The sequence below is a fragment of the Canis lupus genome, chromosome 4, assembly GCF_003254725.2.
Source record: "Canis lupus dingo isolate Sandy chromosome 4, ASM325472v2, whole genome shotgun sequence".
NCBI lineage: Eukaryota > Metazoa > Chordata > Mammalia > Carnivora > Canidae > Canis > Canis lupus.
The window spans coordinates 42,350,171-42,368,342 of NC_064246.1; the positions used below are offsets into that span (position 1 = coordinate 42,350,171).

The window sequence follows — 18,172 nt, forward strand, 5'->3', positions numbered from 1 at the left end:
TCTCCTGACATTTGCCACTTGTCCTTGCCCTACTATAATAACCAAGTTCAGATGAAAGAACAACTTTCAATTCCCTGTCTAGATTAGGCCCACCCTCAAATCTTCTGCTTCCTCTTCTTCACATACTTCAATTCCTATTCATCCTTAAAGGCATGGCTCAGGTGTCCCAACCACTGGGAAAAATCTCCTGATTACAGCAACAGGTTAGGCACCCTGAAGGTGGATTTCCATAGTATCTTAAACTTGTTTAGAGCTTGCCTCCTATCATACTGTCTGTAACTTGCCCATTTCAAGTTAGACTTGAGAACTTAAAAGGACTCCTGATGCCCAACATAACATTTGACACATAGGCACATAGAGGGTGCTTTGTAGAAGTATACTGGAAGAGAGAAGAGAGAGAAGGAAAAAGGGAGGAAGGAGGGGAAGAAGGGAGAGAAAAAGAAAGGAAAGGAAAAGAGAGTTTATTATTGCTAGGGCTGAAAAACAAAAAACATTCTGTGAGAATCGCATGAACTTAATAGAAAGAGATGACATAAATTCAAAATATTGAATACCAATTAGTATATGATTAGGGAAGAGATACCTGTTAGCATTAATTAGTGCTATAAAGTTCAAATATTTTTTTCTGGGAAACCTAATTTTAAAAAGTGAGGAATAAAAACTCCTAGAGTTAAAAAAACCCACAATTTGAACATTAGGGAGACCCATTTGTTACACAGTCTTCATGCATCAACAAGGAGTGGCAAGGAACATTGTGAGCCTCACCTTTGACAGCAATATCTTCCCAGAACAAAATGTGATATGCGGAGAGGTCTATTTCCAGGATACTAATATCAAACAAAGCAATCTAAGCCAAGGGCCTTCCCAGACCTGCTCCAATCATGAGTCTCCAAGTGGCTCTGCACAGCCCAGGACAAAAATTCATATTCTCCTTGCTATCCTCAGATGCACTTGAGCAGGCTCATTTCTGACACACACAGAGACTGCAATCATTGATTTTGGTGATGACTTGGCATCATACTTCTAGGTAGGTAGTAGGCAGGATCTCCCTCAACGGTCCCATTACAGCTGCCTCTGAATGGAGAAAGCTAGTACTGGCCCCATTTACAGACAGTGAAAAAGAAGGCTCAAGGCAGGGCGCCAGGCACTCCGAGGATTGAAAGCCCTTGCTCTACCTAATGAGCCATACTCTGCACATCCTTGAGGATAGGAGAGGCCATTATTCACTTTGATTTAGTTCAGTTCAACAGTCACTTTGTCATCATCATTTTCATTGATGACATTTATTGAGCTTGTACTAAGTGCCTGGCACTATGTCTCATTATCTCTTTTAATTCACACACATCAGCTACTTGAGATAGGTCTCATTTACTTGCCATTTTGCATTTTAATATTAGGAAAACAAGTGCTACTACTGAAACTACCATCCTACCACCTTTTGTTTCTTCCCATTAGCCTCTATGATTGCTGAAGTTTTCCATATGGTCATCTGACTTGCTGCTTTATATAACTATAGGGATTGGCAAACATCTGGTCCACAACTTGTTTGCGTAAATAAGGTTTATTGGAATACCACTGTGCTCATTTACTTATGTATTATTATCTATGGGTGCTTTCATGCTACAACAGCAGAGCTAAGTATTTGTAACAGAGACCACATGGCATTGAAAGCTGCAAATATTTACTATCTGACCCTTGATAGAAATAGTTTGCTAGCCCCTGATTCACTAAAGCAGCCACTATGCTAAAAGCTTAACTTTTATTTTTTCACTTAACTTATACTAAAATTGTGTGTGTGTGTGTGTGTGTGTGTGTGTGTAGGGGGTGCTCAGATCAATTCTATTTTACAATAAGGAAACTGAGTCTCAAAAAGCACAGAACTAGTAGATAATAGAGCCACAGTTCAAACCCAGGCAGTCAGGCTCTAGAACCCATGCTCCTAACCATAAACTACAGATATCTACTATGGGGCAAGCTCTCCATTGGAACATCTTATATAATGCTGAACAATATATGGCACTGCCCAGAGGAAGGAGAGGACAGCAGCCCAAAGGAAGGAGAGGACAAAGTACCTTGATGGAGGCAAGCTGGGTTGGGGCTGTGAGAGCCTGGAGGATACACACTTGATTGTTCTGATTACAGCTGGGACACACGGAAGAGGTTGGCAGAAGGTAATATAGTCACTTCTGATTAAGAGAATGTTGCCCTAAATGTACCAGCAATTGCTTGGCCAATTGATTTTCTAATAGTCTTTATCTTAAATAGTAATTTTAAAAAGTGATTTGGTAGCCAGGCAACTCTTTGATTTCTAAGTGAGTAGCTTTGTAGGGAATGGTTTTTGTTAGTTATTAATCCACATTCAAAGGAAACAAGCTCATCTCTCTTTTTGAGAGTCTGTTCCCATCTTACATAAATTTGGAGAATATAAAGGTGGTCTGGGGTTCAGGAGTCATCTCTATGCTCCCTGATAGTACAGTGAGTCTTCTTACATGGCCCTGAAGGGTGGCCACGTAGACAACATTGGCATAGACAGGGACCTCATGGGATACTTCACTGCATTGTTGGGTTACTTGGGTGTGGGTGAATTTATGTCTTTAGCTGAAACTCAGTTTGCATTCTTGACGTATTCCACCATGGAGTTCTGGTTCTGTTTTCAGAAACACCGCGGAATAATGCTACTCCCCACTTGATGCAGTAGTGAAGTCATCAAAGAGAACATCATGTTTCCCCCAACCATTTCCCTTTTTTAGGTTAAAGGGCTCACATTCCTTCAACTATTTTTACTGTGATACTTTTCAAAGCTCACCATAATTCTTTTTTCTCTTGGATTTGAGGCCTTAAATTTTAGATTTTCAAAAAATTTCATAGTGAATATTCTTATGATAAGTTTTTCTTAGAGCTGAAGTCTCTAGTGATGAAATTATATACTTCCTAGCACTAAGTAATGATAATGACATGCCTCATTGGATTTCCCTTTCTGCCATGGCTTACTAGGAAGCTCACAGCAAAGTCTATGTTTGATTTTTCTCCTCTTTCTTAATTTTATTTTTTGCCTCCTATCTCCTGTCAATGACTATTGCTTTTGGTTTTATTGTATCTATTTTTTATGTAAAGTTTTTCATACATCTACTTCTATTTTATCAATCAATTCCCTCACCTACTATATGCCCCAGCTTTGTTGGTTCTCACACTTTGATAATCATGATGATGGTGGTGCCAATAATAATGATACTAGTAATGGTAAAAGGAGCCAACATTTATTAAGTGCCTCTGGCCAGACAGGCACTTTTCTGAATGCTTTACAAATATGACTTCATTGGAATCTTACAGTCACCCTATGAAGTAATATTATTAGCCACATATTCTAGATGGGGAAACTAAAGCACAGAGAGGTTAAGTAATTTACCCTACATTATAGATTCAGAAAATAGCAGAGCTGGTTTGAAACCCAGACAGTCCATATTCAAAATGTATGTCCTTGTCCACTGTGCTATACTAAATAAATGATCAGACCACTTCAAGCCATTCCACATCATCTCTGGGACCAAAAAGTTCTAGATTTCATCCTTAGGAATACTGAGGAATTGCTCACAATTGCCCCCAGCAGCACTGGTTTCTGGCTCCTTCATTATCTGCCTGCATGCTCTGAATACTCCTCCCCATCCTGTGCCCCTGTCCAGCAAGCCAGACTCAAATACAGCATTGGAATACAGAGAGACAGCTCCAGGCATTGGCCCAGCTAGGGATCATGGAGGGTGGCCAGGCTCTGGCTTGAGACCATATCATTTTTATAAAGGTCCATGTCCAGGCAAGACAAGGGCGAGGTGGGACAGTCAGGGAACAATGCGTAGGCCAGAAAGCAGAAAAGGAAGATAGGAAGCCAAGAGGTCTGCTGGCTGATCCTTACTATACCTATTATGTGCCAGATACTTAATTACATGAGCCAGTTATTCTTCTCATTCTGAAAGGAGGAAATTGAGTTCAAAAAGATTAGGTGACTTGTTCTAGGTCATTCAGCGGTATAGGTATAAACATGGGGATAACTCTGTAGGAAAAAGTTCTCACCAAGTAAGTATAAGTATTTCATTCCAAAAGATGGAATGTCATCCCTACTACTAGTGGCTGTGGTTAGAGTTGGGAATATGGAGGGAGGAAAAGACCCCCTGTGGCTGGAGTCTGGGGAATGCAAGGTGCACTGGGAGATTCCAGGAGTGTGGATCCTACTCGCAGCACAAGAAGTCTACTTATCTCCAGGGTAGGTGGTGTGGGGAGGGACTTGGCTGAGTGCAGATGACAAAGAGTGAGGAGCCTCTGAACCCTCAGGAAAGGGATGCATGTATCCAGCTCAGTGCCTTTCTCCATTTTCTACCCTAGAGGGTGACAAAGGGTAGGGGGCTGGGTTGAGTGTAGGCTGGACTGCTGCCAGAAGGTAATGCCTGGCTCTCTGTGTGTATGTCCTTATCCTTGCAAGAAGGAAGAAGGGAAGGAAAGAGGAAAGAAAGGAATAAAAAGAAAGAAGAAAGAAGGAGGAGGAGAGAAGATATTGAAACATGAGCTTTTATGGTTTTATGATTTGCCCGATTATCAGTGTGTCACAAGAAGTCTTTATTCTTAGGCAAACGCCATGGGCCCATCAAGTGAGAGGCAATGAAAGATGTCCTCACTGGCCTGTGATTTGCATAGGAGGCAGAGGGACTTCACAACTAGCACTGGAAGAGAGCATATGGGAGGCCCAGAAAGGGATACTGGCTCCAGCAATAGTCTGAGATCCTTGTAAGAGAGCACCAGGAAGGAATCAGGAGGAAACGGACAACAAAAAGCCAAAGAGAATTTCTTGGTCCCTTGAGAAAAACCAGTCTCACAAAGAAAAACAACAAAACGAGAGGAGATATTTGATAGCATTTTCCCCTTAAACCTCATTTTTTTAAAATTAATTCCACCCTAATGCTACTTGAGATTTGCCACAGCCCCCAGTGGGAACTTTCAAGTTCTAGAATTTTGTCCTATCTCTGTGTGATCTGAGGCCCAATGCATAGTGGTAATCATGGTAAGAATAAGAACAATGGTGGCCATTGCTTATTGAGCACCTACTAGGTGCCACATGTGATATTGCCTGGGTACACCATTTGCTCATCTCAGAAATGAAGAGTGAGTTCTTAATAGCTCTGGAGTCCTCTGCTTCTGCAACTGCTGGCTGCCACTGAGCTCTCTGTTCATCTGTGATTAGATCAAACCATAAACTCCCCCCTTTCCCTTCTCCTTGTTAAAATTCTGCAGTGTAGGCAGGGATCCAGAAGTGGAAAAGCCTTCATTGCAGCTGTCTGCCAATGCTTTGCAGTACCACAGCGGATGGAGCACTGCAGAGTCCAGAGCTTGACAAATGTCCCTGGTGGGTGTGTGATGCATGTGTATGTCAGAGGTGGGGGTCTCTGGCAAGCCCAGGCTATAGGCTGCTTCTACTGGCCCTCACTCAAGGCAGCTCTCATGGTCACTCAGTTCCTTCCAGGCCCCACGGAAGATCCCTGAGTTAATAAAGGTTTGAGGTCCTTGGGTACTGCCACACCACACTCACCTTGGTCAAATCTTCCTCTTTCCTTCTACCATTTCCTCATCTACAAAATGGAAGCAATAATCCCTGGTCTTGGCAGAACTTATCGTGAGGCCAAAATTATCTGGTAAATCTAAAAACACTTTGAAAAACATTAGCATTGCTACTAAAGAATGTGGAAGGGTCACTGGAGCCATTCTTATTTTAGTGTAAGTACAAGCATTTTAATCAACCAAATATGCCCAATGGGTTTACACAGGAACATAGATCTTTTTGGAATGGGAAGACTTTTCCAATTTATTCATAACAGCTGTAGATAATCTACAGGATGAGATTACCAAATGTAATCTCAGACTAAATAAGAGGGAAACAGAGTTCCCCTGTGCCACAAAACCAAAGAAGGTGGTACTAATGGGGAAGGAATCTCCTGCCTTCCACTGCCACTGGATCCCTCCTCTGTATTGAAATAGGAAGCATGTAAGTCTCAACATTGAAAAAGAACCTAGAAGTGACTTGAGCCAACTCTACCTTATGAATGAATATGTTTATAGGAATGCAAATCACTGGTCTATTTGTTGGCTCTTCTGGCTTTGAGCTGATAGAGAAGGTGGGGGGTGGGGGGAGGCATAACCACTCAACCCTGCACTCCCACTCCTATCTGACACATAGAGTTATTTCTCTAATGATAAGTCCGAAAGGGTCCAGATTCTCCTATATGTCTTAGCAGACAGTTTTCCCAGTGTCTGGTCCAAGAAAGAATAAATCAAATTCTTTAAAGTCAAAAGAGGATAGCCTAAAAGGTGGTAAGAAAATGTCCCCAGTGATAGAGAGAAATAAAAATGCAGTGAGAGATATCAGAAAAACCTTCTGGAAATGCTGAGTAAAATATAGAGAGGTATCAGAACATTGCTCTTTCCTCTTTGAGAAAAAGCTGGACAAACCAGCCAGTACTTGCATCTGATGGCAGTAAAATTTCACCCTAGAGAAGGGAAACTGGACATGACCTTTCAGAAGTGGCAGTAGAAGCACCTAGTGCCTCTAGCCAAGGCACATGTGGACCAAAGAACTATCCCTGCAAGGACAGATACCCCAAGGTTTGTAAACGAGGCAATTCCAAGAGACACTGAGTTTCCACTCTTGACAGTGAAAGTGAACAGCCATAGGAATGAATCACTGACCCACAGGCACTTACTAAAGGTGCAGAAGAGAAGAAGGCAAGAGAAGGGGCTGTGAGGAAGAAAATAAAGGGAGAAGGGGACAAGGATGAGGAGGGAGAAGTGCAATATAAAAGAGGGCAAGAGAGGTGGCAGGGCAAAGAGAGTTGGGGGTGAAGATGGGGAGATAAATGAGGAGAGAAGACCAGAAATAAACAGGAAAGGAGATGGAGGGCAGACAGAACGAGGGAATAAAAAGAGGAGAAGGAACAGAGGAGGAATTTGTAACATTTCACAGTGTTTGTTATGTTCACTATACTTTCCTCTATGTTGTTTTATATGCCTAAAACATTTTACAGTTTTTTAAAGGAAGAGGAGAAAGAAGAAAGTGAATAAGAATGAAGAGGAGGTAGAGGGAGATGGCAATACTATCTTCCCTGTTCTCTTTGACAAATGCAATCAGAGGTTGGAGTGGCACAAAATAATAGCATTGGTGGCTTCTCCATCCATGTGAGAGGTCTTTGGGAGCATGAAGTTGGTTTTTATCTACTAGGTTTGGTTGCAATGAGGCACTTGAACCTGAACCAGATGGAAGCCCTGGTCCCTCTACATCCTCACTGCTGCACTGGAAGATCAGAGCCTCCAGATTTGGCACCCAGTTCCATTTCTGCTTCAACTCAATATGTCACTTAAACAGTTCAACACATGTTCCCTGAGCTCCTGCTCTGTGCCAGCAGCCATGCTGAGGGCTGGGATGCAAACCAATGACCCCTTTCTTCTTGAAGAGTTTATGGGTAGAGGAGAACTGCTCAGAGCCTCAGTTTCCCCAGCTGCAGAATGAGGGGGTTTGCTTCAGCTGTTTTCAACATGGGCTTGCTTGAAGCACTAAGATTTCCGGGTGTGGCTCAGAGTTACTGGAGGAGCACTGCATCCTCCCTTTTCTGGAACAGTTTAGTTTTATTCTGTCTCAAATATCAGGATTAGTCTTAAGCTTGGACTTAGGAGAAACATGATTTCACCACTAAAGAAGATCCAAAAACCATTCAAATGATATGGTCCCCAAGGTCTAAAGTTTTAAAGTTCTTTGATCTATTTCTAAGGTTGAATGATTCCTTAAAGTTAATAATAAGAACCCATTTGTTCATTCACTCAACAAATGCTTATTGGGGTTCTCAATAAATAGGGACAAAGACAGACAATCAACAAATAAATAAAAGAGCTAATAAAATAGGACACTGGCCACAGAGGACATGAAGGATGGAGAAGAGATTAGGGACGGCTTCCCAGAGGGGACATTCTTGGAGCTGAGGCATCATCAGTGAGAGACCAGCCTTGGAAAGATCTGAGAGAAGCCTAGTCCAGACACAATAACTAGCCAGCGCAAAAACCAGAGGATGAAAATGAATCCTTCTTGTGCAGGACTGGGGGATCCAGATTGAAAGTAAAGGTAAAAGTGGTATGATATGAGGTGGAGTCAGGAAGGTAGGCAAAACCAGGTAATGTAGGTTCTTGCAGATTTTGTAAAGTTTGGACCTTATTCTAAATTCAGTACGATGTTTCTGGGGAGTTTCAAAGAAGGCTCTGATGTGATTTGATTAAATTTTATAAAAATCATTGGCTGCTGTGTGGCAGATGGATGGTAAAGGGGGCAAAAATGGAGACGTCTCTTTGGTGGTACAAATGATAGATGATGGAGATGCAGGTATAGATAGCAGAAATTGTGAGAAAAGGTCAAATGTGGCACATTGACCTTTGAGAAAAGGCCAGAACTTTGAGAAAAAGATTTCATGATCACTATATATCCAATACCTTTCTAGACTCCAAATATATGAGTTTTTATCTTAACCTCGCCTTTTGGTGTCTAATTCTGCCCCCAAGTACACCTATACTTAGTAATCCCAGAAGGCAAAAAGAAAGCCAATTCCCTTTGGTTTCTTGACCATTTGGGGAAAGTGTAGACTCAGAGAGACACAAAAAATTTACCAGCTCTCTGCTCCTTATTGAGAAGGCTGCTGGGGTAATTTTCAATTGGAGAGACAAACAATGGCTTGGACCACAAACATTAATTCTTTAATCTCAGATGGGTATGCAGTAATGCTTTAATAGATCTGGCCAAGCAGTAAACTAAATTTAAGTGGAAGGGAATCTAAACTTTGATGTGAAGAACCACAAGATCTAGTGGTGAGTGATCAATAATTATTTTTGAAGTATCTCCCAAAAAACTTGGCACTGTGCCTCATACTTTGCAGAATATAAAAGAAGTATAAGACATATTCCTTCCTTTTATGAATGTACCCTTTAGCTGGGGGAAAATAACCAACACATAAAATAGATACCTGGTCAGCCAAATGGAGTGGGAGGAGGGAGCCTGGGGCTCTCCACTAGAGCCCCAAGCTGGCATCAAGGGAGAGGGGTTCCAGTTCCACCTCTGTGACTTAGAACAAGTCATCTAATTCTTCTGGAACTGATTCCTCTTCTTTAAAACAAGGGTAATGCTTCCAAGCCTTCCTAGTAGGGATTACATGAGATTTGAAAATGCTTTGTAAGTGGTAAAGTGTGATATAAATAGTAAGGGTTATTATTACTGACTCTAAGTACAGGAGGCGAAGGGAGATGGCAACATGTCAGCAACTAAAGCCTTTTCTGAAAAACAAAAATCTAATCAAGCACCTCCTGCTCAAAAACCACCAATGACTCCCTGTTGCCTAAAGTAGGGGTTGGCAAACTATGCCCCGCCCCTCAGGCCAAATCTGTTCCATCGCCTATTTTATAAATGAAGTTTTACTGGAATATAGTCACAGCCATTGTGGGCGTATTGTCTCTGACTGCTTTCCTGCCATAATGGCAGAATTGAACAGTTGCAACAGAGATTGTACAGCCAGGAAAGCTGAAAACATTTACTATCTGGCCTTTTGGAGAAAAAAAAGTAAAACAAACACAACAAAAAATACTGCTGACTCCCGGCCTACAGGATAAAGTCAAACCCTATTTAAAATGTAAAGTCCTTTGACATTTGAAGCAGGATTTGAATATATATAAAAGGAACCAAAAATCTTCCTCCAAGTCATCTCCAGCTCTGTACACCATTTTGTACCACTTCCAAGGGACTCATTCCATATGAGATGGCATTATCAGGTACCACCTTAGTGCTCCAATGGGCATCAAGCATTACTTTTTTTTTATAATCTCAACAATGTTTGTCATAGCCCCCAGGTCATAATGTGTTCTCAATAAAGTTTAACCAAATTCAATCTGAGTCATAAATAGAGAAAATATAGTACACTAAAGGACAGACACTTCATTTGTCCCAGAGACCTACTCATGCTATATCATTGATAATATATCATTAAAAAGGAAAGCAATTTGTAAGTGAATTAATCAATTTGCTCTTGATTAATTAGTTGCACAAACATTTATTCCATGACAACAATTCCATGCCATAGAAGCTAAGGCAAATTATGTAAATGGGATTATATTCATTGTTTTGATAAGAAGTAATTGCATGTTCTGTTAAGCTGGAGGTAAGCATCAGGGGTTCAAAGTGGACTATGATCACCTTCTGCTCTCAAGGAGTCTGCAGTCTAGTTGGGGAAGCTGAGGGTCAGCAGATAATCACTGCTCAGGGAGACAACTGCAATGCCAAAGTGGTACAGAAAGCATGGAGGTGGCAAGGAGATGGGCAGGATTCCTGGGAATGCTACATTTCCTCATTGTACATTTCCTCCTGTATATTTACCTATAGCTTACTCTCCTGAGGAAAAGTCAGTAAGCTAACACCCACTGACATGTATCCCATGGGCTCCAGTTAGGAAGTATCTGATGAGCTAACATTGCCTGTGCTGACCATTTTATATAAATAATCTCATTTAATCCTCACAACAATTCTGTGTGGTTTAACAAAGGCCATGTCACTTATTCCAGGTTAAGTTAGAAAATGGAAGATCTAGCCCAACTCAAACATCAGCTAAAGCCTAGGTACTTAACCCTTTACTGTACTCTAATTATATGATAGAGAAGAGGACCAGGTGTCTACTCTAGAGAAAGTCTAAAGTTTCTGGTCTACAGAGGTAATACTAAATGTTTCTATACTACTAGATGGACACATATTTCATGATAACTATCCAACGTAGGCCAAAGGCATGGCTGGAACATAAACAGTATGTGTTCAATAAGTCAATAATCAAGGGAGGAGAGAATATAGTGTTGTAATGATGAGCAGCAATCCCTAGCCATTAGGCGTGCACCAGACTACTACAGTTATCTCTGGGGAGTGATTCTGGACTCTGGACAAGATATTAATTAAGCCCTAACCACCGAAATCCAGAGAACTCCCTATCAATTGATGGTCAGCTGGGAGCCTGTGAGACCTGAGGCCTACAGAGGGTCATTCCCTTTAGCCAGGTGTATTCTCTAGGACATATCAGTACAAAGATCATGATGAGCATTGGAGGCAGAATAATTGGAATTTAACTATGCATTTTTTAAAAGTGGAGATTTTTATATTTGCTAAGCTTCCTAGGTTATGTCTAGGACACAATAGTTTCTACTTTGACTTGATTATTCAAATTGTCACTTTCAACTCTTCATTCCAAATATAGTATAAACCAATAAACATATGGAAAAATGCCCAATCTTAAATAAATTCCATAATGAGAATAGTGAGATACAATTCTTTCCCATTTTATTGGAAATGACAAAAAAAAAAAAAATCATCTGAAATTGACCAAACACAGTGATAAATAGGCTTTAGTAAAAAGGACTTCTGATGCAGTAATGGTAGGATTGCATGCTAATAGAACTTTCTGGAAAGAAAAGTAATATCACTAAAATGTAAAATCGATGGGCACTTTGACCCTCTAATTCTTGTTCTAGGAATTTATTCCACAGGAAAAAATCCAAGGTTCATATACTTTAAAAATGTTATTTACAACATTATTTAAAATGAACTATTTTGAAACAGCCTAAATGTTAAATAGTCACAAAAAATACTACTTAAATAGGTCATGGTTAACCAGATAACTGGACAACACAGTCTTATTAGCTTACCAGAAAAAAAAAAAAGCTTTCTGTAAACCTGCAGGTATATGCAATATGTACACAATATGTATGCAATGAATGTGCAGATGTTACCAGCAAGTTGCCTACAATGAACTTTACCAAACTGGTGGTGCAGAGTGGTTCTGTCTGGGTCATAGGATTTCAGGTGATGTTTTTTCTTCCTTTTTTGATTATCTACATTATTTGAATCTTTAAAAATGGAAAACCAACTGTTTTTAAAGATCAACAATAAACATCTCAAGGTTACATAAATTTTCTGTAGAAAAAGCAGGGATAAACCAGAATAATGGCCAAATTTCAGAAGGAAAATGTGGAAGGATTTTGAAACCTGCCTGACACCTTTACACAAGAAGATCAGTCCTTCCCCAGTTCTGGAGAAGGCAGGAAATGCCAGTGGTTAGGAGCCAGTGCTCCAGGGTCAGTCCTTGGGTTCAAATATCAGCACTATCATTTACCAGGTGAGTAACATGGCAAATTACCTAACCTCATGTGCCTCAGTGTCCTCATTTATAAAATGGGGGACAGGTAGCACCTGCCTCTATGATTGTCATAAGGATTAAAGACTAAAGTAAAAGAAAAACACCTGCACGATGCCTGGCACATAATCAATGTTCACTAAACACTAGCTGTTTTGAAAACCAGCTTTAGACAATTGTAGCCTAAGTGAGTTAAGTTATCCAGAAAAGCATTAATGAATAGTTAAGGAGACAGAAGAGGTAGTGGACAATTAAGCAAAGAAATCCACAAAAGTAGACATACAAATATCAAGGCTCTGCAGCACAAACATTAAATATATGAGCTGGTCTAGCACAGGTGTATATGAGGGATCATATTTAGAAGGCCATTTTAAGGATTAAATATCAAGTTCTAACACAGTGCATGGTTATAGTAAATTTTAAATATGTATTTGCTACCATTAATAACAATAATTATTATCAACTATGAGATTAAGTAGTGAGCTCCCTGTTACTACAGGTAATCAGGTAGGCTTACTTGCTGCATGAAGAGGATGATGCAGAGAGGAGGACTTAGTTATAGAATGAGGGGATGGACTACTGGATTTTTCCAGACCTAAAAATGCTGTAGTCAATTGAAACATGAAACTGGTTGTAAAGGTAGTGTTCAGGATTGTCATGAACCCATCACGAGCAGGGCTATCTCCCTAGAGAGCTATGGGTTGTTGCAGCTCTTAGAAGCCAGCCCTGCTTTCCAGACAGGTGAGGCAAATGTGAGATGGTTACCCCAAACTCTGTCCATTCTCTGTCCCAAGAGTGGCTCTACCCACCTTGGAAAAGTTTCCAGAATCCACAAGGGAATCTGGCTGCAGATGAGGATAACAGTATTAAGAGCAATAATGAACCCATACTGACCACTTACTGTATGCTGAGCTTTGTACAAATATCAGAGATTTGCATAAATATCTCACTTGACTTCTCCCATCAAACCCATGTATCTGTGAGCATCTATGCTATGAGCATCACCTGCATTTAACAGATGAAAAAAAGATGAGGCTCAGAGAGGATAAGTATTACCCCCAAACCCGTAACCAGGAAGGGACAGGGATCTCAACTCAGGACTAACATACATCCAGAATGTGAGGAGTAATTATAGGGCTTCATGACAACTTGATAACTCATAAGCATTACAGATGGATCCTATTCCCTTTCAGACCTGCCACTCAACTGCCCCAGCCTCATAGGCTTAGTTGGTCTTTCTCAAGGAAGCTGGGAGCTAAGAAAGCCGAATCTGCCATGGGCATTTCTAATAACTCCTGGCCGACACCACAGACATAATACTCTCTCCAAGATAATCCAAATATTTAGCACTTTTATTTTCCTTTAAAATCCTTTGGTCAACCCAGGTGGCTTTCAAACTTGCCTCATCTGATGCTGTGAGAATCACTGGACTTAGAGAAAACAGGTTTTTCTTTTGCCATGGCAAGTCCGGGGGACAGTCCCCTGCACCTCTCCAGACCTGTACAGGTCTTCAAAGTCTGTTCTCAGAGCACTGATATAACCTGCCCCACAGAGTGGGCAGATCCCAAGGGGACCAAGTCAAAACGTCATGGGGAAGAACACAGGCTCTTGGGTTCACAGCTCCTTCACTGAGTATTTACCCTCTCTGAACCTCAGTTTCCTCATCAGTCCAATAGGGATTTCAATATTCATAGATATGTTGTAAGGATTAGTGAGATAATGCAATGTTGGAAAGGCAGTGGGTTGTAGAGGTTAAGAGCACAGACTGTGTCAGTTCAGACACTGGCTCTATCATTAGTTGTGTCTCCTTGGGAAAGTTACTTAACCTTTCTGGGCCTCAGCTTCAGCTGTAAAACAGGGATAACGATAGTGTTCACCTCTTTAGGGTAGGGAATGAGTGAGTTACAGCTTAGGAAATGCCTAGAACAGCACGTGGCACTTAGTAAACGTGAGCTGTTATGATTAACGCATGTAAAGGCCTCAGTAAGGTAAAAGTAAGCCTTCAATAAATGGTAACTGCTTTTACTAAAAGGTATACCTTTTATGGATAATTTTATGCACACTTATCTCCTGGAAAGTAATTAAAAAATGAAGACATTAGTGGAAAATCTTGTCCTTAAGTAAATGTTACAGCCAAAGCAGAGGGAACTCACCAAACCTATTATGCTAGTAGGATGCCCTAGGACCTCTACACCACACCCAGGCCTCCCTTGCTTCCAAGGGATCTGCCTTTTATTTAGCTATCTATTCTCTCAACAAATGCTCATTATATATCTACAGTGAGCCTAAAGGCTGGAAATACTCAGGCAAAAAAAAAAAAAAAAAAAAATGTTCCAGCCCCTGCCATCCTGGAGCCTACATGTTAGTGGAGGAAAACACACACTCAATAAATGCAGACACAAATGATTCTTTCAGGACAGCTGCAGTTTGTGTTATGAAAGATGTGCCAAGAAGGTATAGAGCAGGGGTCCTGCTGTGGTCTAGCACAGGCGTATATGAGGGATAAGTCCTTGGAAATGTTCCCTGAGGAAGTGGCATATAAGCCGGGATGTCAAAGATGAATAATAGTTCTCTGAGTGATGCCTGGGAGTGGGAGAAAAAAATGGTCCAGGCAGACAGATGTTTTGTTCTAAGGTCTTGAGGCCACAGGTGGCTGGCTCACTAGGAGAATGGAAAGAAGGGCAGTGCGCCTGACTTACTCCTAGAACAGCCACTCTAAAGCACTTGACCAGGGTGCTGGTATTTGTAGAGAAACCCAGGTCCAAACTGCATTCTCAGTTGCAACCATTCTCTCTTCCCTTTCAGATACTCCTCACTTGCTAGCAGGACTGCCAGGTGTCAGATCCCTGCCCCTGGGCCGAGCGAACTCAGTTCTCATTCAAATTTCCAAAGGCCATAGGCGTGGCTCACTTTGCCTACATGTGACCTTCAGCCAAGACACCCCAACAGAGACTCTGCCCCTCTGAATGCCTTTGGATGCCTCAATCCTGTCCTGGTTACACCCCACTGAGTTTTGTGACAGACAGGGAAACAGCATGAAAGAAAGCAATGGTCCCAAAGGAGGAACTTGTGATTGACACAAATGGGTATGTTCTCTTAGGGGCATCATGTATCATCAAAGAAGCCAGCCCCCTGGCCATTGATTTCCCTGTCTGTTTACATGCTGTGGAAAGAAGATGTGTTTAAGTTTCCTACAGTTTTACAGTAGAAATTGATGCTCTGGGAAACGAAGCTGTATGTTCCAAATGTAGCAGGTTTCTTTTGGAATTCACACACTGGGAGTCTGGCGCTATCCCCTAAATGGTACTTTTGTTGTCTTTTTGTTCAAGACAGCAAGTTTCTTCCAGGATCAGAACCACCTGCCAGCCTCTCTTGATAAACAGCCCACCAGCTCTCCTGGTAGATCAGATGTTCAATGATTAGCCTAACTCATTGTTTATCTAAGCGGCAATTATCACCTTGATGAAATAATATTTTAACTGCAGGGGAAGCATTACGGACTGCTCCCAAGGAGAATCTACGGGCTAGGAATGGCCAACAGAGCTTCCTATACACAGAGGAGAGGACCACTTCATCCTGGCTGGCAGATCTCCGTGTCTGAGTCACCATCTTTAGATGCTGCTCTAAAGACCTAAGGAAATGTGCCCCAGAGAAGTGTATGGTCCCAATCCTTCCAACTGAGGCTCAATGGCCCAGCAAAATATGAAAGTGCGGCCTGTGCTTCTAAAGCGTAACAGCCTAGAGTCAGTGGAGTTTGTGAAGCAACCTCACCATCGCAGGAGCAAATCACAGCAGGTACGGTTCAAGGAAGATGGAACCAGTAAGACTCCACCTGGCCTAGCTGAGGTTGACGTCCAAGCTTCTGAGGACCCAGCTGTGATGGGCAAGACTCAGGCCTCCAGACACCATCACCTCCCCACCTACTCACTCTCCTTCCCCAGGTCCCAGAAGGCAGGGGGCTTTCGGAACATTGCGATCCAAACCTCCCCCAGTCTCAGGAAGCATTTCCCAGTTTTCAAAAGGAAGAGACTCACAGCCAGCAAGTCCCTGGTAGAAATGCCAACAGTATCCCAAAGTGCCATCCAGGTCAACGGCAACCTCTCCGAACAGGACATTGTATCCTCAGACCTTGCCTACTTAAGGTTGGCTCAGCATCTCGAGGATGGGCCGCAAAGGGTCAAAGTGGCCCACCCATTTCCTCCTAGAATGTCCAAGGTGCAAAGCAATGGGCCTATTAGCATATGCTTGGAAGCAGGGACTTGGAGGGCCTCAGAGAAAGCAACTGCTGCCATTCAGGTCCCAGATGATATTTACCACAGTCCTACCTGGGCAGCTAGAAAGTCTACTTTCACTCTAGACAGGTCAGGTGACATAAGCAACTCTGTACATCCTTTGGTTGATGTGTGCCCAAGTGATGAGAGAACAGGGCCACTATCAGATTCAGAAAGATCCCTTTCCTGCATAAATGCCACCAGCGATGACAACCACATGCCAGGCACAGGGAAACTTAAACCCGAATTGCTTTTGCCCAAAGACAACTCTGATGACAAAGACCTTGGCCCACTGTCATCTCGGTCAAAGGAAACATGTATTCCATCACCTCCACGGACTCACAGCTCCCTCTCACCAGACTCCCACAGCCAGCCAGCCCATTCTGGAGGGGCTTCAGACTGTTCGTCATCGAGTAACAATCATCAAGATCTGCTGTCACTCAAAACTAACAGCATGTCAATTTCTGCCCCCATGTGTCAGGAGCAGATGGCAAAGAATCCCACCCAGTCAGACACCATGGAGTTTCAAAATTATTCTGGAAGCAGTCACCTCCCATCTCCTCTTCCAAGGAGGGAGACCAAACTTCAGAGCCACAGAGACACTGGTGGGATTAATCCAATTCACCTGGCACAGGGAGAACTCTGTGATCTCCAAGGCAGGCTGCAATCCGTGGAGGAATCTCTGCACTCGAACCAAGAGAAAATTAAAGTCCTTTTGAATGTAATTCAAGACTTGGAGAAAGCTCGAGCTCTCACAGAAGGGTAAGGTGAATTTTTTTACATTGAAAACTACTGGGTTAAGTCATTTGCCAGGACAGGGGCAAAGAGAGAGAGCACTGGTTCCTGTTAATAAAATGTCTCTGAAGTCTTTTAGGCTCTGTGGTTTCCCCAAATCATAACCAATGGTGTCCCTTTGTTCTGAATAGATTTCATCCATTTCTAGGCTTTGGATTTCCATTGCCATTTGTTTTTGTGTCCAGATATCAATAGACTGGAGAAAGGGTGGTGGTGAAACAATAGGGCCAAAAGTTATTTTTATAAAGAGAGGGGGCCAGTTAATAAATGATGGCAGAGAATAATAGCACACAGGCACTTCCCCCCTACTCCATCCTTCTAGCAAGTTGCTGTATTTGCATAGGATTTTAGTTATTTGTGTGTTTGTTACAAAGGACTTGAGGTTACTGTTGACCTTCCCCTCCACTGACCACTTTGATGGATTCAGCCATTCCATCACTGATCGGCTAAGTAAGGAACTGAAATGAGATCACAATTCTGCAAAGAGAAAAAGTCACAAAATGCTTTCCTGGGTGACTCAGCACCAGTCTGGGGAGGAGAAGGCAGTGATCTATTTAGGTGTGGAATGTTTGTCCTTTGAAAAGTGCCCCCTAAAGACTAGGAAGAAGGAATGGCTAAAGCTAATCAACAAAAGGGTAGGAGAAGGAAGAAGTAATTAACTGGCATTTGCTGATATGAATCAGACCCAACATTGCCTTATAAGAGAAAAGCACTGTGGTGATACCGAGAAATGCACTGAACAAAATGGTCAGAAGTTTTAATAATCTCCCTGCTATTTGCAAAGTCCCTCAGTTTCCCTAGCTATTCGTGGGGATAAGAGTAACTGACTCATCTCACCGGCTTGTTGTCAGCATGAAGAAAACCTCAGAT

General features: G+C 42.0%; 2 protein-coding genes across 3 annotated transcripts in view; one reads left to right on the top strand and one right to left on the bottom strand.

The window, feature by feature from the left end:
* DOCK2 (dedicator of cytokinesis 2) overlaps positions 1-18,172 on the bottom strand; it is a 397,914-nt gene that overhangs the window by 169,942 nt on the left and 209,800 nt on the right. The window lies entirely within an intron of this gene.
* INSYN2B (inhibitory synaptic factor family member 2B) overlaps positions 1-18,172 on the top strand; it is a 150,567-nt gene that overhangs the window by 78,157 nt on the left and 54,238 nt on the right. For both annotated transcript variants that reach the window (XM_049109156.1, XM_025434191.3), the window contains exon 2: positions 15,042-17,269. In XM_049109156.1, the coding sequence (XP_048965113.1) occupies positions 15,924-17,269 (1,346 nt within the window). In that variant the 5' untranslated portion in view covers positions 15,042-15,923. The remainder of the gene's footprint in view (positions 1-15,041; positions 17,270-18,172) is intronic.